Source organism: Arvicanthis niloticus, chromosome X, assembly GCF_011762505.2.
Source record: "Arvicanthis niloticus isolate mArvNil1 chromosome X, mArvNil1.pat.X, whole genome shotgun sequence".
Taxonomy (NCBI): domain Eukaryota; kingdom Metazoa; phylum Chordata; class Mammalia; order Rodentia; family Muridae; genus Arvicanthis; species Arvicanthis niloticus.
In genome coordinates this window covers 126,455,118-126,480,426 of record NC_047679.1, presented here as the reverse complement: position 1 = coordinate 126,480,426, position 25,309 = coordinate 126,455,118, and the positions used below count along the sequence as shown (strand labels likewise).

General features: G+C 44.8%; 2 protein-coding genes across 11 annotated transcripts in view; one reads left to right on the top strand and one right to left on the bottom strand.

The window, feature by feature from the left end:
* Cd99l2 (CD99 molecule like 2) overlaps nucleotides 1–25,309 on the top strand; it is a 90,750-nt gene that overhangs the window by 51,342 nt on the left and 14,099 nt on the right. For 2 of the 4 annotated variants that reach the window (XM_076918774.1, XM_034486234.2), the window contains exons 5-7: nucleotides 343–408; nucleotides 8,037–8,078; nucleotides 8,798–8,917. In XM_076918774.1, the coding sequence (XP_076774889.1) occupies nucleotides 343–408; nucleotides 8,037–8,078; nucleotides 8,798–8,917 (228 nt within the window). Of the gene's footprint in view, nucleotides 1–342; nucleotides 409–8,036; nucleotides 8,079–8,797; nucleotides 8,918–13,670; nucleotides 13,737–15,000; nucleotides 17,728–25,309 lie in introns of those variants that run through there. The other 2 variants (XM_034486231.2, XM_034486233.2) reach the window with 2 other exon arrangements.
* The window catches only part of Mtmr1 (myotubularin related protein 1), a 61,893-nt gene continuing 55,206 nt past the window's right edge, over nucleotides 18,623–25,309 (bottom strand). For all 7 annotated transcript variants that reach the window (XM_034486226.1, XM_034486230.2, XM_076918772.1 and 4 more), the window contains 2 exons: nucleotides 24,964–25,140; nucleotides 18,623–21,075 (listed from right to left, as the gene is read on the bottom strand). In XM_034486226.1, coding sequence (XP_034342117.1) covers nucleotides 20,911–21,075; nucleotides 24,964–25,140 — 342 coding nt within the window. In that variant the 3' untranslated portion in view covers nucleotides 18,623–20,910. The remainder of the gene's footprint in view (nucleotides 21,076–24,963; nucleotides 25,141–25,309) is intronic.

Genomic DNA, 25,309 nt, shown 5'->3' with positions numbered 1-25,309 from the left:
AGGGCCTTACATCTGCTGCATCACTGAACCAGACTCCCAGTACCATGAAGAATACCCATGTGTCGTGGATATCATTTACTAATCCAAGTATTTGCTGCTCGGATTTTTAAAAAAAGATTTATTTATTTTATATATGTGGGTATACTGTCACTGTCTTCAGTCACACCAGAAGACAGCATCAGATAGATGCCCATTACAGATGGTTGTGAACCACGATGTGGTTGCTGGGGAATTGAACTCAGGACCTCTGAAGGAGCAGTTAGTGCTTTTAACTGCTGAGCCATCTCACTAGCCCCAAGATATTTTTTTTTGCCACTGAAATATATGTTTTTTTTCCCATAGGTATGTCAGACAAAGATCTTGAAGACATCCTGAGAGGTGGGGGATACAAACCTGACAAGAATAAAGGTAGTATTGCTTTGTCCAACAACACATCAAATTCTCCTTTAAATGCTGACTATTTGGCCATTTTAAGCCTCAGGAAAATCAGGCTTAGACATTTGCACTTGTAAGGTATAGTGGGCTCTCATTCTTGTGGGTGGGGGCTCATTTGGAAGCTATCCTGGAGAAGCTGCCCATTTGTCCTCTTATTTAAGAATGAGCCAGTGTCCCCACCACCTGTGTGCACCTTATAAGGCATCAGCAAAGACTGGCCTATGGTAGGATAGTTGCACCAGGCATCATAGTATCAAGAAGATAACCCGCTCTGCTTGGAGAGCCAGTTTTCCATGCAGTGTGAGGGTTCAAACTTAAAATGGCAGACATTTTAAAGAAGCCCCCAGCAAATCAGATATTTACAAAATACCTTTGGATTCTATTTCCCCTTCCCAGGAAGATTCATGCTTTCCTCCTATTAGACTAGAGGAAGTGGAAACTGTCCTTGGAATGTACTGTATGAGAGAAGAATCTATTTTCCATTTAAAAAGACAGAAAAATCCCACATGCTTCCTCACCAGGCCCTAGCCCTGAGCATTGTTTATCAGCCAATAGAATTCATTCTTGCTGTAAAGATCACAGGTGCTTTGCTACTTTGCCACAGAATTTTGATGTAGCCATCCATGAACTTTGACTGTGTTTAAATGTGTAAGAAAATTAAACCACGGGATCAGACCCTCTAAAAGTTTTGATCTAGTCTCACTGACAAAACATAAAACAAAAACAACCAACTAACCCCCCCCCCCAAAAAAAAAAAACCCTCAAAGGACCTTTGTATCAAAAAAATAATCTAGTACTGGTAAGACTTTTAAAATGGTTCTGGAAAACTCCTATGTACTCTTCATCCATCTTTTCTCAAGGAGCCTCTATTGCAGAACCATAGTAGATGGTTCTAGATAGGAAACTGATATCTGTACAATAAAGTCTCCTATTGACATTATGGGAATTGTGTCCAATCTCATCTTTGTGTGTGTGTGTGTGTGAAATTTTATCACATGTGTAGATTTCAGTAGCCATTACCACAACCAGGAAGAGATTATCATAAAATCTCTTCTGCATGCTGCTCCTGAATAGTTATGTCCTTCTAAGCCACATGTTTGTTGTTCTCTCATAAATAAATTTGTCAAATTGGATCTTACATATGGGGTGAGAAGTCTGAGTCTTGTGGTGTGGCAAAACAAGTTACTGTTGGAACCCATAGATGTAACATGCTACAAGTGTGACCTCTGACATAATCGCTTGTAACAAGATGTTAGAATGATAAGTTATGGTGTTTGAAATCCTTTGTTTATTATTCTTGTTGTGATGGAAAAATTGTAGCAGGGCCCGAAGAATTCAAGTTGTGAATGTCAAGACCACTCTCCCCAAGCTCTGGCTAAAGTCTAGCATTTGCTTTGTTCCTGCAAGCACTGTGCCTTTCATATGGAAACAGTGTTCTCTGTTGCTTAAAATGTACCATAGTCACATTTGTCCCCAGAAACACCTTTCCAGATGGTGTCATCTCTAGGAAAAAGTCCTAAAAGCCTCTAAATGAAACTTCAGGTGTCAGAAGAACATGGAGCATTTAAAGGGCAAACCCAGCAAATGAGCCAATTACTCTGGGTTGACAATTGGTATTTCCAGATGGGGAGAGGAGGGTTGTAGTTCTGTCTGTAAGCATGCACAGGAATGAAAGCCTGAATGACAGGCCAGGGGCTTTTCTTCATTAAACGTCCTTGTTTTAGCAAGGAAGAAGTGTTAGGAAAGTCTTTAATTAGGCTTATATCGGAGCTTGTCTTGTAAAGAATAATCAATTGTTGGCTTCAGTTATTCCCTCCGTCACCATAGGTGTCAGGAAAGAAGATCAAAGGGTGAAACAGGAACATCCGTGAGATTCACAGACACCGTCCCTTCCACCAAAACAAGCTCCTGATGGGGAGCGAAGGGGGAGCATCACATTTCCATAAATTATAAACTCAATTAGCTCACTTCCTTGCCTCAAGTCTTTATGATATAGCGTCAGTTGTTCTGGAGTGGACTTCGGAAGTAATATATTATCCGTTGTGTAGTTTTTCCTCAAGACAACATTTTTGACAGACTGTGCCTGGCTTAAAATGAATTTGTAACTGGGTCCTCTAGCATCTCTTGAACTGAGTGGCTTGTAACCCCTCTGTTTTTCCTCCTTCCTAAGCCTTCCTGGACTCAAACTGTTGCCATTTTTGCCACTGGCCCCATTCTTTTCCTAGTATGGATGAAAGAAGGTCCAAAGAGGTTTCTTTAGAGTTGTTGCCACAATATTTTTGGCTTTAACATGGGAAATACATGCCAGATGGTCTTACTGTTCTATAGTGTTAGAGACACGTCAGACACCCACGGTCCCTCCAACACATCAGGGAGTGCGCCATGAACAAAGGGGTTTTGCTGAGCTGTACTCTCTCTCGTGTATGTGTGTATGTGTGTGTAAAACATTGGGTGTTTGAATGTAGATAACAGCATGTTATCTACAGAATATCCTCAGTTTTGTTGTAGGAATTGGAGGAACATGACTGTGACGGTTTTTTGCAACAGAATACATTTTCTGGTTGTTAGCCCAGGTACTATGTTTTGGCAGAGTTTTTCTGTTTAATTTTATTTAGTAATTGTAAGTCATTTGCAGCAATATCTTTCCCCCTTTTGTTTATTACCTTTTTTCTTGACAGGGTTTTATTTTATATTCCCAGCTTGCCTGGCTGTCATGAGCTTCCTGCCTTAGCCTTCCAGTTTCAAGGGTGGCATCACCATGCATGGCTTTATTGATTGACTTTAAAAAAATTATACCTCTTTTACTACTTTTTTGAGACAATGAAAGTACATTTTAAAAATATTTAAAAGGCCTTGCTGTGTCTTGTTGGAACTCTGGTACACTCACAGTGTCCTTAAGCACTTGAATACCTCCCTAAGCAGTTGTAGACATAATCACTCTACTGTTCCACGATTCTCTGTGTCCTTGACAACCAGATGCGTCAGGCACTCACTGTGAGCCACAAGCTGGGCTGCCGTCAGAGAAGGGCAAACACATATCTTGTGTCCCTGTCTCTCCCGGTAAGTGGCTCTGTAGGATTCAAGGCTGACGTCTATATGTGCATTGTTGTCTTTGTATTTGAGATGCTGAAAGTCTGACAGCAAGGTTGAAAACAGAGCTTAGTCACAACATCTTAATCCATTCTCTTTCACTATAATAGTATGTCCAAGGCAGAGTAATTAATAAAAGAAAGAAATTTATTTACCTCACAGTTCTTGGAGCTGGAAGACCAAAACTGGTGGCTACATCCGGTGAAGGCCTCATGTTGCCCCCTGACACAGCAGAAAAGCAAAAGGGCAAATGGGCACAGACCCATAAGAGAAAACACAAGGGCAGGCTCTCTTTGTAACAGCCTGTTCTTGTGGCAACTAACCCAATCCCAGGACAAAAGCATTACATTGCCACAGTGGCAATCAGCCTTCGCCACAAGTTTCCATGGGGACAAGATTTATTCAAACCACTGAGCACAACTTCTTTACTGAAGTAATTCCTCTTATCCTACAGGGTCCATCCAAGTAAAGGTGGTTGCTATAGCTACAAGGTCCCTATAACTATCATTGTAGTGGTACTCTCTGTAGCAATGACAGTCACTATAGTTACAGGCAGGGTCCCTAGAACTAGGTAGCGTGTGTCATTATCTGGGTAAATAGGTGTGTATTCTGAAAGCAAATTTCAGTTAATTGTATACCATAGACAGAAAATGTGGGCCATTCTCAAACTAAGGGCAGTCCTCTTGCCCCAGCCTCAAGGGAAGCTTGACTATATGCTAGATTTACATGTGTGTGTTCCCATAGCAACCATATGCTATCCTTTTAAATACCAATGTCTATTCAATAATACTCAGACTATTTTCTTTGTTATGTAGATTATTTTGAAATATAACAGTGACACTTGATTTGTCCTGTCTCCTATTTTGTGTAGTGGTTCTTCTAGCTTGTCAACTATACACAGTGTTTTGAAAACTGTCAGGCCAAATATGAAAAGCCACAGTTGTTTCTGTCAGATCAGTTCCTAGCACTGTAATTGCTGGGCCACAAGATGCATACATCTTTAAAAATGTGACTCTAAGTGACATTGCCAAGTGATTTCCCATTAAGGTAGGACCAAGCTCCATTTCCCCTGCTAGGAAGTAAGCAGGTATCCATTTTCCCCAATGCTAACCTCAATCCAGCAAGCATTATAGTTTTGTAATCTTGGTGAATTCAATCAGAACAAATCATTTGTCTTGGCCATATTTTCATTTCCTTGAATCTATGTGTTTTTAGAAAGTCAAGATATATTGTGATCTCACATTCATGTCCTTGACCCAGCTTTTCCTCATTGTTTTGTAACAATTTATTTTATATTAGTGAGCCCTTTTCCATATATTACCAAACATTTTACTTGGTTATTTGCCAGTTGATGGACCACCAGACCAAAGGTCATAATGAATGAAGTATGTTGCTGTGAACATCTGTATATAAGTACATAGAAGATTTTATACAGGCATAGTTTTTAACTGTCTTGAATATGTCTGGGCATTGGCATCTGCTCAACATCTGCTAGGGCCTCTGTGCTGGGTCCAGATGTGGTAGGAAGGATCAGTTACAAGACAGAGCAAGCATGCTGGCTTGTGTTTCTCTTCCTCTTCTGATAAAACCCCAGAGGTCAGTCTGAGAGCTCCATCCCCCATGACCTCATTTAATCATAATTATCTCCAAATGGCACAGGACTCTAAGGATCCAGTTTCCTGCACACATGAATTCTGGGGAATACATTCAAACCATAGTGATCTAGAAGTAATAATGTTAGTATATGCCATAACTATATTTCTTGTTTTCAGGGGCTACCAAGGTTTTTGCACAGAAGCTAGGCTATTGCACCTCACTACTAGGAATGGATGAGGGTTCTAGATTCTCCACATTCTACTTAGACTCCTCCCCTCTTTTCCTTTCCTCCCCTCCTACAGTGTGGGATGTATTGGCATGCTGAGCTTCATTTGCATTTGTCTGCTGACTAATTAAGTTAGCCCTTTCTCAGGTACATATTTGCCAGTATCTTCTGAGTTTTCATTCTACTTTTGTTTATTGTTTGTTTGTTTTGAGACAGAGCCTTATAATGTAGCCCACTCTGTCTTCTGCCTCTTTACTAGGTTCACAGACTATGTCTAGGCAGATTGCTGGCTCTCCCCCTTTTCTCCTCTATCACGCTTTTGTTTTTCAGACTGTTTCATCATGTAGCCAAGGCTGGTCTCCGAACTCATAACCCTTTTGTTTTAGCCTACTCTGTGCAGGACTTTAAATGTGTGCTACCTCATCCACTTTATTACATATATTTATAATGTTCTTTGTCAAAATTCAGTGTCTGTCTGTCTGTCTGTCTCTGGCCCTTTACTATTGAAGTTCTTACTTTTGATAGAATATTTCCTACTGTGCATTTCTGGCTTTGTAATCATATTTAAAATCCAGCAGTGCTCCTAAGATACTATAAATGCTGTCTGGAAATGTCTTATGAGCATATGGTTTTATCCATTTTCATTTTTATTGGAAATTCAGGTTCATGGATTGTATTGAGTTATTTAATGCCAGTTGATTCTGTCACTTGTCTTAATACTATCTTTTGCACACTGCATTTTGTAGAGTAGTTTCTGAGTTAAGATTTTACTGCTGTGAACAGACACCATGACCAAGGCAACTCTTATAAGGACAACATTTAATTGGGACTGGCTTACAGGTTCAGAGGTTCAGTCCATTATCATCAAGGTGGGAGTATGGCAGCATCCAAGCAGGCATGGTGCAGGAGGAGCTGAGAGTTCTACATCTTCATCTGAAGGCTGCCAGCAGAATACTGCTTTCCAGGCAGCTAGGATGTGGGTCTTAAAGCCCACACCCACAGTGACACACCTACTCCAACAAGGCCACACCTCCTAATAGTGCCACTCCTTGGGCCAAGCACATACAAAGCATCACAAGTAGGTTGGTTCAGCGTATACTGAGAGAAAATGAGTGGAGCTCAGAAGCCAAAGAGGGATGAAGGCCGTGACTTTGATCTGTGTAATTGCAATGAGAGACCCATGTAGCTCACTTTGGTTCAGGTTCATATTTGTCATCCAATAAGGATGTACAAAATAATTTAAGCTATGCAGTGTGTGTGTGTGTGTGTGTGTGTGTGTGTATGTGTGTGTGTACACTCATGCACATATACACATATGTAGAAGCTCTGTGGAAGCTCTATGTGAGTGTTAAGTGTTTTTCTCAATCACTTTCTACAATGTTTTTTGAGGCAGGGTTTCTCAGTGAGGCTGCAGCTCACTGATTTGGTTAAGCTGGTTCTCCATAAGAGATGAGAGGAAGAAATATTGAATTACTAAGTCTGAACTTCAGAAAGCTAGCGACTTGAACACATTCACAGAGGATGCCTGTGCGGATGCTTAGCTTTATTAATTACCCTTATCAGTGACCACTTCCAGAACAGCAGAGGGATAGGCGACAGGCCAGTACCGGTCAGCACTTACTGCTGAAATGTCAGTGCTAAATGCTGGCGCTCAGCTGGGCTTGGCGTGGCCATACCTGCCTGCAGGTCTGTCATTCTTGAGGTTGATGCAGAAAGAGCGTGAGTTTCAGGTGGCTCTGGGCTACATACTCTGCCTCAAAACCAAACCAAAACTGTTGCCTTCTTTTTATATTTTTATTTAATTAATTACCTATGTGTTTGGGTATTTTGTCTGCCTGTATGTCGATGGCCCACTTGTAAGCTCGGATCCCCTGGAACTGCCATGACATGGTTGTAAGCCACCTTGTGGGTGCTGAAAATTGAGCCTAGGTCCTCTGAAATAGTACTCAATTCTCTTGAACTCCTGTTTTAGTAAATTAGAGGTTTTTATAAAATGCTTTTAACTGGAAGATTCAGCTCCACATAGTAACGTAACAGACTTCATTTTCTCTCTGAAGACTTCAAAAATAGATGATTTTGGGGGTAGTTTTAAGCACATAGCAAAAATGATGAAGAAGACCAAGTTCTCACATCCTACTTGCTCATCCCCACATGGTCCCGCACTACACTGGAATATTTCTATACTTAAAAACTGAGACTGTTCGCTTGGGGAAGGGCATGTCAGTGCTGGTGTCTTCCCACATTCTAGAGGGGTCTCTCTTAAGGGAACCTCCCAGGAAAAGGGGGGTGTAAACTGAGGAACTCCGGTCAGTTAGCATTCTGGGGTGGTCCTTGTTGTTTCTTATGAAGTTTCTCATTAGGAAATGGGGAATAAGTTAAGGGGTGGTGCTTCCCCCCCTCCCCCTCTCGCCACACCCTCTGTGTGTGTGTGTGTGTTGGCCCTATAGGTTTGCCATGTGGTGATAATGTATCACCATAATCAGATAAAACATTCTGTCACAATGATCTCTCTCCTATGACCCTTATAAGCAGGGCTAATGTCCTTCTCACATCCATCTTCCCCAACCTCTGTTAGCATTAACCTGCTTTGCATTTCTCTGATCTTTAAGAACTTTAAAATACTTGCTTGTGGCATTATAGGGGTCCTAGGGATCATAGCAGACACTAAGTGCTTTTGTCTTTTCTCCAGGTGGTGGTGGTGGTTATGGAAGCAACGATGACCCTGGATCTGGTGGGTATCTGTGGACCAAAGTTTTTATTGCAACCTCAAGGAAAAGTAACACTGGCTTACTCTGCTCTTAGAGCTCCTCTTCCCTGCCCTTCCCCAAATGCTTCTATTAGTAATCTTTCTACCACCATAAAAAGTACTAAAGATACATAATTTAAAAGAAGATAAAACTCAGGTTGCTCTTGACTTTGGAAGTTCAGGTGCATGGTTACTTGACCCTTCTGCCTTTGCTCCTGTGGAGACATGGGTCATTTATGACAGACACCCAGGGTGCAAAGGAGTTCCTAGAAATAAGTACTGGCTATATAACAATCCCTGAAATCCATTCCACTACAGTCCCATCCCTTGTTGACAGTGGAGACCTCATGATCCAGTTACTTCTTAAAGGCCCTACTGCTTCCTACTGCTGCATAAGGGGCAGTATTTAACTCCGGAGCTTTTGGAGGGGAATCATGTACATCCAACCCACCATAGTTATCAATAATATCATGAGGCAAATAGCAGAAAGGAGTAGCCATTGAGTGGAAGTAACATGAAGATCTCGGCCCTGGGGATAGGTGGCTCATGTCATTATGATGCTTTGGGTATCTGTGGCCTAGCTCTTCCACATGAATTTGAAGGTTATGGACATCTGAGCCAGCATAACTTGGGACCTTCAGAGCAGCAGAATCCTGTAGTTTGTGGCCTTGTCTATTCAGCTCCGTCCATTCTTCCATGTGCAGGCATATCAACAGAGACTGGCACCATCGCGGGTGTGGCCAGTGCCCTTGCCATGGCTCTGATTGGAGCTGTATCCAGCTACATCTCCTACCAGCAGAAGAAGTTTTGCTTTAGCATTCAGCGTAAGTACACATCTGAGCAGGGCAAGGGGCCCAAGCAAGGTCTCATCCCTTCCCAAGCTACTGAACACCAGTAGGCCTCCTAGCAGGTACATTTTTACATCCTTGGGGGAATATTTAGGACAAACTCAAGATTATTCTGGTCTGGAAGTACACATGGGGTCATGCTATGTGATCTTGATTTTGCAGGCATCTCAGCTAGAGGAGGCCATACTTCTGTTAGGACAAAGCTCAGTGGGCACTGTGCTGACTGTGCTGTTTTATTTCCCTAGAATGGGAGGAACCCCAATAAATACTTTGAGGCCTCAGACCTCACCCAAGGGGATGTTGGGCCTTCAGGGGCCCAGTGCCACCAGCCCCTTCTACTGCCAACCAGAGTACTATGGACACCCAAAGTCTCTTTGACATGGCAGTGAACATCTTTGGGCCCCTTATGATTCTGGCAGTGCCCCTTTCTGATTTTGATTTCTTGATATGTCAGTATGTGGGTGCCCCCTGCTCCTCCTCCAGTTAGATCATTTAAACTGTATGAACTCCTAAGTTCTTTTAAGGAGTAGTGATGAAAGAGAAGTCAGAGTGATTCCTGCCCTCTATGTGCTGGAATTTTAGAAACCAAATGGCTTTTCTTGTGGGGTGCAGTGGGGCACGTGTCGGGAAATCAGAGTTACCGAGGCTTTCCAGTCTTAGAAGCCTGTTGAGACACTGTGGAGCAGGGTTGTGAGGATGAATCTGTTGGTTTTAGTACCGCAGCAGCACTATGTCATTGCGTAAGCAGAATGCCTGTAGTTCACGGCTGACAAGTTTTACTCCAGGGAGGGGACATGACTCAGCCATACTTGGCCTCGTCTCACTTCCCTCAGATTCTTTGATTTTCTGGGACGCGTAGGGCTCCTTCTGTTTCTTCATGTCCTGGTTATGAGCCTCTGCTCATTGTGGTACCTGGACCTGAGACTTGTAGGAAATTAACTTGGATCCTGGTGTGCTTTGAGTGTGGGCATTACAACTGTTTCTTCATTTGACCACCTTATTGCCTTTTTCCTTTGCTCTTCTAGAACATTCTTCATCAAGGACGCCCACATGCACATGATCTACAAGTTTGATGGTAGTGTGGTTAGGAACAAGAAATATTGGGGATAAAGTCTAGAATTCCCTTACCTCTGCCTGCTCCCCTCAATTAGAAAGCAAAGAGACTTTCTAATTGATGAAAAATATGGGTGTTCCACCCACTGATGGTTCACATTATGCCAAGGATGACACTGGACCTGGTGGAGCATTTGGAGAGAGACTTTTTGGACACACTTGGCTAGGGGCCCAGATTGTACGTGGTGTTGGGAGGCAGTTATGTCTGATACTCTTAGGCTGTGCCTGGACCAAGGAAATGAGAAGATAGAGTTCCTACCTTCTCCAGCCTCATTCTTGGTGCCTTGGAAGATGAAGGGAGTTTCTGTTCCAGTCACCTGGCGGCTCTCCTCCTGCAGGCAGGTGGCCGCTCTTGGGTCTGCAATCTTTATATAAAGAGCCATGGTCTGGGTCTAAGGGTGTTTAGGGAGAGCAACTCTGCTTCTTGCTGGCTAGAGGGGGTGGGGAGCAGAAGGTTGGATAAGTGTTCTCAAGATGGCCTTGTAAAAAGTTAAAAAGATAACACTCTGTTAACCACGAGCTATGTACAGGTGAAGTTGGGAATCCATAGGAGAAACATGCCACTCTGTATGACTGATTAAAGTCATTAATTCCATTTAGCAAAGACTTTTTGGTAACTTTCAGCCAGTGACCTGTGCAGTGATGCTCTCATGTGGTCAGAGAAGCCAGTCTAGGCTTGGACCTTAACAATGAAAGGGTGGGAAGCCCTTCAGACCAAAGTCTCTCCTTTCCCCAGTGTGGGAGCCATCAGACTACACCAGAAAGCTTCACTAGTGAACACTCTTACCCTGTTCGGCTGGCCAAGGTTCTTGTGGTTTCCATGCCAGAGAACTGCTGTGATTTCAAGCAACTGAAACTTGTTTTCTGAGCCAGAATGCTGGCACATACCTGTAACCCCAGCATTAGTAAGGCTGAGGCAAGGGGTTTGCTGTGTGATTCCCATGGCAGTTTGTGCTATAGTGTGGGTTCCAGGCCACCCTGGGCTATATCATGTAAGGCCTTGTCTTACAAACAGGAACCTGTAGGATCACACTCCCTTTGGCCCCAGACCCCAGAAATCTTCCAGCTTTCAGGAAATCCAGGTATTCCTTGGCTTGTGAGTACATTACTTTAATGCTGTCTCCAACTTCAATTCCGAATACAGTCATTTTGAGATCCTTAATTAATAGTGTCAGCCAAGATCCCTCTCGTAGATAAGGAACAATTACAAGTTAAATGAATGAGGTGGTAGAGTAACGATGGGGATGGGAAGCCTAGTGTAGTTTCAGGAGATGGAGGGGCTTCAGCCAGAGTCTCAGTGTCACAGAAAGGAGGGAGACTGGGAGAGTGTGGGTACAGTCCTCATCCAGCCTACTTGCTTTGTTAAGGACATGGCAGTTATGGTGGCTCACAAGTTGAACAAGCCGGCTACGCAGGCCGGCTTGCTTATACAGACAGGGCTTTGAGCTTGGACTTAACTGTGTTTCGCACTCCCGTGTCTGTCCTTCACTATAGATCTAGGTCTGGGAGCCCTGCAGTGCCCACTCTCCATGAGTCACAAGCAGCTTCTGGCTTACTATTGCCTTCCACTAGTGTTCCTTACCCTTTGCACCTTCTCCAGGAAGACCTGTTTAAAAATACCTGTACTTCCCCAGGCTCAGGCCCTGAACTGAACAAGGCATTCAGAGTCCTAGCCATTTGGCTTCTTTGTAGTCATTTTCCTTTCTGTAGGCTCTGCCTTCTTCAGGGTCCAGCCATTGCTGTTTCTTCTCTGCCTTGCTCCTCTCTCCTCTTATTGTTCAGGTCGGGGTGTCTTTTCCCAAGGAGCCTTCTCTCTGGCCAGTCTCTCAGCCATACTTCCTCGTGCTGCCACAGCGCCCCCTGCTGACCTTGTTCCAGCCTGGATTAGCCTGCAGTTTCCTTGTCTGTGACTAGACACCAAGCTCACATGTGTCTGGACTGCCCATTCTGTGGAGCAGTGTGACTTCCACTTGCACTTTGCTGAGCCCAAGGGTGTTCATGTGGGTGGCTAACTTTATAAGAAGTAGGGGTGTCTGTTTCTAATCTCAAGTGTTGGGCTGGCTTGCCACTCAGAGGCAACCATGGCTGGCCTTCAGTGATTGGCAGTCAAGAAAGTCAGCTGGAAAGCCCCAAGGAGGTGGCAGGTGGCTGCTAGGAGGACCTGTCCTCACCTCTTTGGCCTCCAGCCTCTGCTGCTACCAAAGAGATTTCACTTTGGGAACATTTGGTTTCTCTGCCTGCCCTCTATGCCAAATGTCAGTGAATCTCATAAAATACTTAATAGGTTTATTGCCTGGTACTAAATTTTTACTCCAGGCTTCTAAGCTTCCTGTCTTGCTTTCAGATGCAGCAGAAGGTCCAGGTAACATTGTGCTTTGATTAACTACTGTTTCTTTTGCTTTGGCCCCAGACCCCTCATTATCCCCTCCCTGCTAGCTATATCTCCTCTCTCCCTGGCATCCACCAACTTGCCTGTGACCATACCATCTAGAGCTTGTTCTGATTTGTTGTGAGGGTGCCACCTGCTATATCATCTACTCCCAGGCCCAAGATGGTTGGAGTTATGGATGTTCATGGGGGTGGGGAGGTGGACACTCAGATATCCATGGGTGAACATCTTTCAGAAGCCACTGAAGGAAAGGAGCTATCTCCTGCTCACTAAGTAGGAATAAAGAAAAAAAAGTCTGGAGGCCCAGAGCACATATCCAGATTCTATCTATTGGTACTGGGGCTGTCACTTGGCTGGCTTTGCATAGTAGTTAACCACCCCTGCCAGAGAGTATCACCCACATTTTCACAGGCCCATTTGGCTTTCACCTTGAGCCCAACAGCTATCAGGTCAGGTAAAAGCCAGGAATATGACTTGTGTCCAGGGAATCGATAACTTAGCATCAGAACCCATTTTCCCTAGAGGTCTTCGGTTATTCGGAGAGAAGACACAGAAGATTGACTTTTAAGAAACCATTGCTGTGGGGCTGCTCCAAGTCCTTGAGTGATGGATGGCCTTTGGCTGAGTGAAGAGGATTCCTTATTTAATTGCTGCATAGCCTTTGAGGATAGAGGGAGGTTGGGGATGGGGAGAGCCCAGTTCAGACGCTAGACCAGAACAGCTCTTTGTGGACCCTGGGCCCTCCAAGTACAGGTGTGGACAGCAGTCATTCCTATGGCCTGGAGAAGTCAGTTGGCTTCCTTGTGCATACAGCTGCTCCTGGGAAGGCTATTTACTGGCATTTCCAGAGTGATTTTTGCACATCCATCTGCCCTTCCTAACACTGCATCTATCAGTCATTCCCTCAGCTCTTAGTTCCCTCTCCACCTCCCTGGCCTCTCGGACTCAGGTGGTCCTATGGAGCCCAGTCATCTGGAACCCTGTCTATGGCTCTTTACAGATAGGGTTTGGGCCTTTGATGCATGATGCTGTTTGCAAGGATGTTGATAAGCAGTCCTGGGCATTGTGCTCCTTAGTGGCCAGTCTTTATCTAGAAGATGATGTTCTGGTGATCCAGAGCTGATCCTGGCAGCCTTTACTGTCACAGAGGACTCAGTGAGCAGCTCTCAATCGTGAGGGCTCCTTCATTTCATTGTGCTTCCTTTGCTTTGCTCTTGCTCTTTGCAGAGGGCCTCAATGCAGACTACGTGAAGGGGGAGAACCTGGAAGCTGTGGTGTGTGAGGAACCCCAAGGTGAGGACTTCTCAGTCACTGTCCCTGACTTGAAGGGTTTCAAGTCAGTGTCCCCAGCACTGAATAGAATGAGTTAGTGAGGCCCAGAAGAATCTGCCTCTGGAATGTGTATCCATCATAAAAACCTTCAGGGGCCCAGGTCTGCCTGTATCCTGTGACTGGTCAGCTGGCCTCCCAGTTTGCTGAGAATGGGGACACTGTGCCATTGTTATGACTTCTGGGAGCTTTTGCTGCTCAGCCTCAACTATTGAATCACCTGAATGTGAGCCTGGGATGCCTCACCTCTGCCAGCACACCCACATGCATCCTGGGCATGCTCATCCAGGAGAAAGTTTTGCTTCTAGACTTGTAGTCTATTTGATTTTAATTGTTGTATGCTTGAGACAGGGTCTAAGGTAGCCAAGGATGGCCTCAAACTCACTATTGTAGCTGGGAGTAGCCTTGAATTCCTGATCCTTGGCTTCTACCTCCTGAATGCTGGGATTACAGGAGTGGGTCCACATCTGTCTCTAGGCTTTTTTTTTTTTTTATCAGAAATGGCCAAAGACAAGAAGACAGTTAAAAGCCAGATGTTCTATTACCTCCTCTGTGGGCATTGAACACTTTTAGGGTTCAGGGACTGTCAGAAATTAGAGGCCACATATGGTAAGGCCAAGTGAGAGGGAGGCACGCCCAGGAACACTGATGGGGAAGCAGGGAGGTAGGCCTGCTTCCCTTCCAACAAGAAAATGAGAGACCACCACAGCTACAGGACAACAGCTGTGGAGCCTGGGTGTTGAGGAAGGACCTGGAGCTACCTGTTTCCATAATGGAGAATGAGGTCTCCGGGTCACTGCTTATAGAAGTTATCTGGTAGTGCAGGACCAAATGCACGGAGATCCTGAATGCAAATGTAGAGCTGTGGAACCTAAAGGAGCATCATCTGTCACAGTTTTAACTCCGTAACCAACACTGAGTGAATCCTCAAGGAATGGGTACTACTGGGAGTACTTTAGATCCCGTGATCTAGAAGTCTTGACAGAGCATGTCCATTCTGTAGATGGGGAGTAGAGGCAGAGCTCTTTTGTTTAGCATGCCAGGCTTCTGCTTTTGCTTCCCTTGGCCCACCCTGAACTTGGTATGCAGAGCCCATGGCAGTCCTACAGGGGACAGTGAGCTGGCCTGGGATGTGCTAAACTGCTCACACAGCATAGTTCTAAACTTCTAACAGGGACTTGGGCAGAGCTGAGGTGAAACCCTGCTAACAGATATCTTCTCTCCCTAGTGACATACTCAAAACAAGAAACACAGTCTGCAGAGCCCCCACCACCTGAGCCACCCCGGATTTGAGGCCCTGTTCAGTGGCAGGTGCATATGGAGGGAGCCACCGCTTGTGACCCAGCTCTGGATTTCATTTGCCAATCCTTTCCCCAAGTTTCTTCCTATGCCACTGGCTTCTTATTGTATTGAGTTTTCTGGACAAGCCTTAGGTGTTCCATGAGTGTGATTTCTGTGCCCTGACCTACAGACTATGGTGACTGTTCTGCCATGAGTCCTCTGAAGAAACTTGGTGCTGAGACTTGATGCCCAGATTCAGCAGATTACTAGCACCAGCTTTGAAAGTCTCTGGGTCATAGAGACAGCCTGATCCAGCCTTAGCATGCAAAAAGGAGGGTACTCAAGATGGGAGGAGGACCAGAAGATGGTTGGGGCAGCACTGCAGAACATTTCTAGCTAAGCAATCCCTAGGTACTATGGAACTCTTTACCTACATGCTGTAGTGGGTTGTTGTGGCATTGACCGCTAAGAGCTGTGAGGAGCACGCTCAACTGGCATCTGATACATATGGAACCCATTTTGAGACAAATCAGACAGCACCAAGCTGCATTGTGTGTGCGCACACACACGCACACACAAGCACACACATATAATACACATGTGCACACACACACACACACACACACACACACACACACACACACACACATAACACCTAGGCACTTAAAAAAAAACTGATTGTTCTTCCCAGCTTCAGGTTTTCTATTGTTTGGCTTCCAGGGAGCTTGTCCAGGTGAAGGCTCTTCAGTTATTTTAGTGCAAACATGTCTCACAATAGTCTTAGCCCAAGAGCAGGAATAAGGAGCACGTGGGAGCTGTGACTTGCAGCTTTGATTCCCTTCAGATTCTATAGGGATCTCCGGCTGGCCTGGTAACAGGTCTTGGAAGTCACTCCTACAAATGAACTTTCTACCAGGTCAGGGTGTGTGTTTACCCTGTACATGATGTTATTTGAGTAGCAAGAGCTACAGATCCTGAGAATGAACATGGAAACCAGAAGCATGCATGTTGTTTTATTAGAAGTGGACGGGGAAGGGGGAGGGTAGGGGGAGGGATGCTGGCTTAGGTGAGTGGAACATCGCTGCTACCTTTGTAGTTGTGTAGCTGTCCTCCCTGTCTGCTCTGAAGAGGGCTCTGACCATGTTCACAGCAGTAAATACAGGAAACCAAGGGGCAGAGCTGAATGCTACCCCTAGTTTAGGCTGGATCTACCTGCTTCCTGAATTGTTTCTTTGGCTCCAGTGAACTTGATAGTGAACCCTGCAAGTGAAAGCTAAGCTAGCTTCTACCCCATTTGAACTAATAGTTCGCCATGTCAAAAGCACTTCTGAAAGCAGAGTGTGTCACTGAGAAGGCAAGATCCACAGCTCCTCTGGACGACATGATTGGCCCCATATATTCCATAGGCTGTGAATTGGCTCCTTTACGTCTGCTGAGCTGGGAAGAGGTAACATCCACCTTAAGAAACTACTGAACTCTTGTGCTGTCTAATGCATGCCTTGAGTGTGTTTAGTGTTTAAAGACTATTTATGGCGGAGGGCTGCTGCTGGTGTCATGTCTCCAGACAGCCTGAACACCCATTCCAAGTGTATACCTGTGGGCGATGACATGCCCCTTTTGCTTGGCCTTTGGTCCCAGACAGTCCAGGTCTGGGGATCCAATAGGGAAGCTGGAGCACTGGGGGAAATGACACCAAGATGGAAAACAAAACCACATGGCCTCAGGAAGCCCCTCTTATTCTTCAGGAAGTTAATTAGCAAAGGAGGCATTACTTGCAAGACGTGTATTTTCTAGATCCTCCTAACTTGCTGGTCAGATTGCTGTCAACTTTGTCAGGATTGTGCCTTACTGACACCAAGGACATCAAGAGATGATGGTGCCACTGTTTGGCTAGTGCTGAGTTAGAGGTAGCTTAAGGAAGGATTTTGGTATTTCTGGTCTGTTGACATGTAGCTAGGGTAATCTCAGAGGGGTTGTCTATCTTTATGCTGAGGCCTGTCTGATAGCAAAGCCCTTGAACCCCGTGGCCATGATGTAAAATAAATGCCCTTCTGGTAAACTTTTCTCAATAGCACTGGTTCCAGTGAAAAAGAGCTCCAATTTGCTCTCCCTTAGCTACCTTGGTGCCTTCTGCATAAAGCCCTTCTGCATAAAACCCATCACTCAGCCCGCAGGCGCTAGCTAAGTGGCTGGACAGGCCTGGGCGGGCCATCGGCCTCCTGTTCATACAGTCTCATCCCAGGGGCCGGGCTCCTCCTTCCCACTGGCATTTTATACTTGGTGGGGCATTGTGGCCTGCAGAAGGCTTGGGACTGGTCCTGTATCTGTGTCCCACCTGAAGACTGAGTTGGCCAACTTGGGCTAGTCCCAGGTGATAGAAGGGAGAAAACAAATGAGGCAGAAGAGCCAATTGCCAAGATCAGATCTCGATCAGTGAAACTTGACAGGAAGAACTTTAAAAATGCTCAACAATCAAGTGGCTTGATGTAGGAAGCTGCCTACCCTGGTGTGGGGCAGGCCCACTGCCTCAGCCACTTGGGTTGTGTTTAGTACCAATTCTCTGAGGAAGACATGCTGGAGACTGCCAGAATCCCTGTACATCGTTTTACGTGCTTGTGTCCAAGTGTGAATTGTAAATGGTCTAGTGTTTGCATTAAACAAAGTGGAATCTTAACAGCTCCTTACGTCCTGACGCAATCTGTCTTCTCCTACTGTCTTTGTCATATGGTGCTGACCTCATTCCGTTTCCCCAGCTAAAGGTGTGTCTTGGGCAGGTTAGCATTTTTGCCATCGTTCCTTCCACAAAGTGCCCGATCCCAGGGCTTCTGCTGGTGGGCCCCCGTAGTACAGGAACTGCAGCAGGACATGTCTGGTATACTTGGATGAGGAGAGGGAGGTTGGAGCAGAGCCCTCTTGCCACAGACAGCATCAGGTCCTTTAGTAGGATCAGCATTGGCTGTGCTACCCAGGTAGCTTTAGAACATACTGCTCAATCCTAAAAAGTGAGCCAGTAATGAGTGTGCTTTCTACTGTGGGGCTCTATTATGAAAGAAAGGTATACTGGGAGATAGTCCAACCTTCTTATGACTAATACTGGGCTTTCTTGCTAACAGCCCTGATTCACATGAAAAGGATGAGCAATGTGAGACCTTTAAAGAATGGTTACATAGAGGAGGCGGTATAATCTCACACTAACTTTTAGAACCTTGAAAAGGTCCACAGGCCCACAGGGCTGGCAAGAATCAGTGAAAAGAACAGTGCACTTGTATAAGGAAGTCACACTGCCTCTGCTTACTCCAGGCCTTTCTCTGTCTTCAACATTTCTTCAAGGTTATGAACAAGGGGACTTGCTGATTTGAAAATCAGATCACCTACCTATTCCAGCCCAAACACTCAAGACTCACAAGAAATTACTGACAACTTAGTAAGTCAATCAACTACTATTGGGCACTTTACATATATTAATTGTGGCAGGCACAGGGTAAGCATTCAACACATAGTACTTTCTTAGTACTCACTTTTCTCAGGGGTGAGAAACTAGTGAAAAAAACACAGACTCAACAAAGAGACCGGGGAGCAAACATCTTACCATTTTAATTACAGGTTGGAATACAGTGCATCAGATGAGGCAAATACAGTATTGTACTCGTTTAAAAACCTGAACCTTAAAGGTTTTACATTCTAGGACTTAAATAAAACATAGATCAAAGAATTTCTTGGATAAGAAAACTATACTTCAAGTTGTTTTAGAAATAGTTCTGTGCTAGGGAAATACAAAGGGAAATACTCTGTTGTGCTTCTTTAAAATCCAGTGGTGCTGACATTTTTAGGGGTGCTGCAGGCATGCAGCTTGGAGGACATGGCTCGACCAGGAGCCAGATCCCCAGTTCACCAGCCATCTGGACCAGGCTACCTGACCTCACCAAGCAGCAGTCCCCATGGCTTCTCTGGTTCTGTCAAAACATCATCCACTCTGTGTTCAATAGTACTGGTGTCACTGGGAAATTACACAGTATTTCTGGGAAAAGTTGGTAAATGTCCCCAGTTTTAAAAAAGTATATGAAGAAAAAATATTATAGTTCATGTTATTTTTTTTTTTTGGTATTGATTTTTGAGACAAGGTTCCACAATATAGGCCAGCTGTCCCAGAACTCAGTATGTAGCCAAAGCTGACCCTGAACTCACAGCTTCTCCTACCTCAGATATGGCAGTTTATCCATTTACAAATAAGGTTTTGTATCTATGATGAACACAAATCAAAAGCTACTATCACTTAAACTGTAGTTTAGAAACAAATCCCCCAGATGATAAAAATGGAGAATTGATCATAACTTATCAAACTTCCTTGAATAAATGTCTCTGGTTATGTTATGGTTGGATAGTTTTCTGTAACAATCAGAAGGTTCCAAGTTGAAAAATCATCTATTTTTTATGCATTTGGCTGTAAAAAAAACTTTTAAGAATACATCTTGAAAATCGAGGTCAATGTTAGGACTGCATAGCATCCAGTGATTTGACACTGACAAGAGGAAGATGTGATCCATCTGTCCTCAGGGGCTGAATCAGTTAGCCTCAAACACATCTCCAACTCTGAAGGGCCTGGTGACACACAGAAATGGGCATGGTGGTGGGGGTGGGTATGCTGGCACTGCACACATTGAAGCTGATGGGAAGTTCATCCCTAGAAGGACTGATGAAATACCAGAGCTCAAATCTGTTAACTGTGGAAAGAGGCCTGCCTAGCCAAGGCTGGCTCCAAGAGGGGAAAACCAAGGAAAATTTGCATGCTATGCTTTCCAACCCAAGCTGCAGTGCCTTAAAGTATGGACAGGCAATCATGTAATCAACTGAGAAGAGATCATGATGAATGAAAACAAGCTGTCCGGGTGTCTAACAGGTGAAAGAAGACATCAGTGCTGGGCATCTTGGGTAGGATGCCAAAGCAATTTTCAAGACTTGTTCCTTTAGAGAGCTGTAATAGAGGGAGGCCAACGAACGCACAGAGTTGCTGCCTGAGTCTTCAGTTTGCCTGCAACAAGGCCAGAGGATTGAGCATTCATAATTTGGCATCCTGAGGGAACCTGCTATCTCCAATGAATGAATGGGCTGTGCCACCTCAAAAGACAAGTACCAGAGTTAGAGGACAATACTACATTGCCACTGAGATGACACATCTCAAATCTTAATTCAAATGTACCACACAAAAGGCAGCATGGACTCCATTGGGAAAGAATTTCTCATATAGCACAGTTTAGCAGATGATTCCTCAGACAACTATTCTAAACATAAAAAAGGACGTAGGAAAATAAAGGCATGTTTCTCTTTAAAAAATACCTTGTATGTACACAGCAGGACATATTGTACCAATTGTACAGGAGGACTTCTTGCATGAAGATAACTGATAGCTGTAGAACAGGTGGCAATGGTTCATTTGCCACACTAACATTTCATTTCAAGCAGTTCTTAAATTGTGCCAAAAGGCTGAGAGGAGCCACATGGCTGGTTATGTGTTCTATAAGTAAACGAGTTGTTCATAACAAAGGATGTAACTTGGAAAGAAGTGATGTCAGGTTCTCTTAAGTTAAAATATCGCACTGCATTCAATCTAGTTTCTCCCAAACTACCTTTACAAGACAAAGGTGGTTCACAGGGTGAGGCTGCCCTCAAAAGGGTCACAGGCTGTTCACACAAAAGAAGTACTTGTTAATAATAGGAGCTTTCACCACCCACAAATGGTCCCTGGGCCTAATCCTAAGAGCTAAGATGACAAGCCAGAACCATAACATCAATGGCCAGGTCCCTGAGCTGCTGGAAGACGGTAGAGCAGCAGGAAGGCCAGGGACACTGGCTTTGTTCATCAGACTGAGGTGTGTACTGGAGTAACTGAGTGGGTAGGTGAGGAGCCCCTCTCAGAGGAGGATGAGATGGCCCGTGTGGCCACCTCCCGATGCAAGTCCTCTACCCGCTTCTGCAGCTCAGCCTTGATAGTCAGCAGCTCCTTGAGATTCTGATGAATTGGCATCTGGCAGTAAACAGAGACAAGCTGTTAGCTCACTGTTGTTGGAGTACTGTTTGTTCTGAACCCAACACCTCAGTTCTCAGGCTCATAGCTTAATGGTTTTTTCACTGCCCAGATGCCTATGTGCCTAGTCTCAGGTGTATAGAGATTGTCTTATAAGGTCAGGGTTTCTTTTATTGTGATATTACACCAGGACCAAAAGCAGCTTATAGTGGAAAGAGCTTATTTCAACTTACAACGCTCAGGTCACAATCACTGAGGGAGATCAGGGCAGGAACTCTGAGCAGAAGCCTGGAGGCAGGAGTTGAAGAAGCGGCCATGGAGGAGTGCTGCTTACTGGCTTGCTGCTCATGACTTGCCAGGCCTACTTCCTTATAGTACCCAGCACCATCCGCCCAGGGGTGACACTGCTCTCCCACATCAGTCATCAATCAAGAAAATACACCACAAGCCAATTTTATGGAGGCATTTCTCAATTGAATGTTCCTCTTCCCAGATAAAACTAGCCTAACATAAAACAAACCAACATAAATGATTCATTTCATCTCTACAAGTTGGGAGCTTTTGATGGCTACCCAGGCTATCCTGAAGTTCCTAGGGACAAGGTAGATCTGAAAAGGCACTAGGGAAGTCAGGTCACCCTCACCCTCCACTCTCTCTGCTTCCAGGAAGGGGCAAACAGGCTCAGGTGTAGCCATAATCCAACTAAAGCTGCCCTGTGCACACTCAGAGCCAGACTGTGTTTGGAGGAGTCAGAAATGCAAGTAGCTTCTTCCCATCTGTCAGACTAAGTGGTGTTCACACGAGACCCCTGCTGCATTATCCCCGTACTTGTGCATTTTTATAAATAGCTCCAGTGACTGCAAACACTTGTGGTAAGTCAGCACTTTCTTCACCGTAGAGCTCTGTGTTTTCATCAACTGGAACAGGAACTTGCAGAAAGCCCCCAGAGGGCAATGCCAAGGCACAGATGCTCTGGAGACCAGCCCTCTGCATTCCAGTTAGCACTTCTTCATTGCTTCACCCTGACTGTCTTTTAGACTCCCTGATGGTAGGACGGGAGCACACAGCAAAGAGATGCGAAGGTCCTAGTTCATCATACCCAGCTTTCTGAGATAGCAGGTCAGCCTCAGTACCTACTAGGAGCCCAGAGACCCCAAACCCAGATGTTCCCTTATAGATTTCTCAGACTGGGGCTAATGCTGAGCAGCAAAGGTCACCAGATGAGGGACAAAGGAGGCATGGGAAGGTCTGGGGAGACTTGTTTCCCTTCCCATTCATTGTATACACAGCAGCTATTGGACTGGTCCTAAGCCTCAGGATGCCAATATGGCTCACCACATAACATAACCCGTGGCTACTTCCTCAGGACTAATAATATCCTCTAAGCCTCAGTCAGCCTCTTCAGCCCACCTATCACTAGGACCTGCTTCTACACCCGAAACACGTGAAACTAGAGTGAAACCTGAGTACTGTTAGTGATTAGCCCTCTTCGTGGGATGAGAGAGATCTAACAAGACTGACAGAAGGAGGAACATGGAGCAAAGGCAGCCAGGTGCCTCCAATGCAACAGGAAGGCTAAAAAACCACTCCACTCCATTTGGCAGGCTACAGGAAGAGAGAGACAGAAATGCCATAATTACATGGCAAAGGCTGGCTTCAGAGGCCATTGTGCACTAGGGAAATGCTCCATTCATCCTTTAGGAGCTCTCTCTGTATCTGCCACATCCACGGGATCATGCAGCTCTGTCACAGGTGGTAAAATTTGCAATCAACCTTCATCAGAACTCATACGTGACCTTGGAAACATCTTCATGGAGCCTTTTGTTTATTTGTTCTCATTTCATTTTTAAGTATGCAAAGGCATGCCTGAAGGGCTACAAAAGTCTGAGGCTAAGCTACAGTACAGTTATGTTAGAGAAAATGCGCAGGAAAAAGCCAGTCATGTCTGCCCCTAGGGCACTGGCATGTACAGGTCCTAAGAGCATGCCACACTCATTCATTGATGGATGCTGATATGGAGGTCCTACCTTTCCTCCCCATAATTTTTTCTACTTCAGCTGGCCCAGTGTCTCACCCATCTTCTCTCTCCACCATCTACCTGGATATTTCCCAGCCACAGCCTTGAGTGCACCTACCCTCCCAGCCATCAAAGTGCTGTCAGTGGAGGAACACATAGCCAGCCCTGTCATACAAATGTCCCCCTGCCCTTCTAGAAGTTTCTGTCACCAAGATTTTGCTGCCTGCCTCACAAAACACTATGGGCTCAGCATACTTAGAAGGCGTTTGATATGTGTTTCCTGTATTTAGAGGGAAAATCTGTGGCTCATGGACAGCCTTCTCAGTTCTCCCTTTTGTGTACCACTGCATAGGGAAAACACAGAAAGAATGCTGCTTTCCCTACCTGCCACTTGCCTAATACGACACCATGGTGCTTGGGTACTACTTGTTACAGATCATGCTTACATGCCTCTATGAAGGCTGAGGCTCAGGACCTTGTCCTAGATCTGGCAGTGAATCACTGATAAAAATGGAATTTGACCCTGGACAGGGGCATTTTATGACAACATCTACTAGGTAGCAAGATGCTGGGTGAGTTATGGTTTGGTTCTGCCATTCTCTTTTACTCTTCGTGTGTGATAGCTACGATATGGCTGCTGACTGCCCTCACCATACTGAAGCCTGATTTGCTTACCCGTATAGGAAACTGTTTGCAGTTAGAGACAAACTCTCTTGCAGGCTATAGGTTTTATGAATGACTTGGTTTCTTACACCCACCCCCTAATTTCCAGGAGTACGCAGTGAAGACGCAGAAGGAATCCATATAGCCATGAGGATACTCTTTGCCTAGCTTCACCACACTTCAAGTTTGCAAAGTGCTGAGCACAGAATATGGGCAGAGGGCAACTCCTGCAGTCTTGGAGAAGCCACTCAGTTCCCAGCATGTCAGCTAGAGCCCACAGCTGAGCCTAAAAGTGAGTGCACTCTCTAGGTGAGGGAGGGTTAGTAAAGCAATGGTACCACCTGGAGTTCCCTCCTGGCAAATAAAAAGGAGAAGGAACAGTTTGAACATTGCCCTAGCCAGCCTAGGAAACAAGTGGAGGTTGTGAAGACACCAGGTAAAAGGGATAGATGACGAGGAGGACATGTTTATGTCCTTGGCTGATGGAATTAGTGCTATTAAAGAATGACCTACCAACATGTTCCTGTTGGCCACCCTTTAAAGCTGCAGAATATTAAACTCTGTCTGTCACCTCTCTAGACCTATTTGGAGGAGATTGGGGGGAGGGAGTCAACACTTTAGGAGCCCTAGCTGGCAGTACTTGAATGAGGTCAGCTCAACACAGCAGGCAGGAGGCCTGCTTGACTGGTCTCTGTTGAGCACTGTGCCTTTTTTTTTAAATCTTACTTTACTGTGAAATAATGTAGCAGTTTGTGGAAAATTTTACTCCTTCAATACAGTTGTAGAGCTGTGTCTGCTCTACAACTTATCATATACCTTCTTTCTATTACATTACAAGTGAACTTTGATGCACTTTTCACAGGCCTTCACTACTTCCATATACGGACTAGCAGAAAGAGGTACTGTACAAGCCAAATGTCTCCCAGCAACTTAGAAGGTTGATAACCAAACACAGCAAGAGATAATACTTCCTAACATTTCATCAGTAGAAGGCAGACATATGAAAGTTTGAACTCTAACTCAGTAAATGGTATGGAGTTAGTATGTGGAAGGAACTTTCTGAAATAGGAACACAAAACATGGAACCTAGACTTCTAGGAGCAATATCCCTTCAATAAGTCAGTAGATACCACGAATGCATTTTATAACATCATCTTCACTTGGAAAGAAAGGCATACCTTTATGAAAACAAGAAAACCAAAAATTACCTGTGGTCTCATCCGTGGATTCCACCGTACATAATAATTTACCCACAATTCCAAGTGACTCATACTAGCAACAGGATACAACACATGGTTCTCGTAATTCACAAAGAAGGGATTTGAGAATTCATCTAGTTGGCTATTGATATAAGACCATAATGATATAGTCTTTGTATATATATCCTGAAAAAATAAAAACAGTACATTGAAATAAGTTCTTCTCCACAGCCTCAAGGATTAATTTTTTCATACAATATAGATTTTAGATAATGAACTGAATTCAAACTCTGAAAAATCTAGGTACATTTACTAAGTCCTACCCCTCTGGCTATATACAGCCTCATGCTAGAGA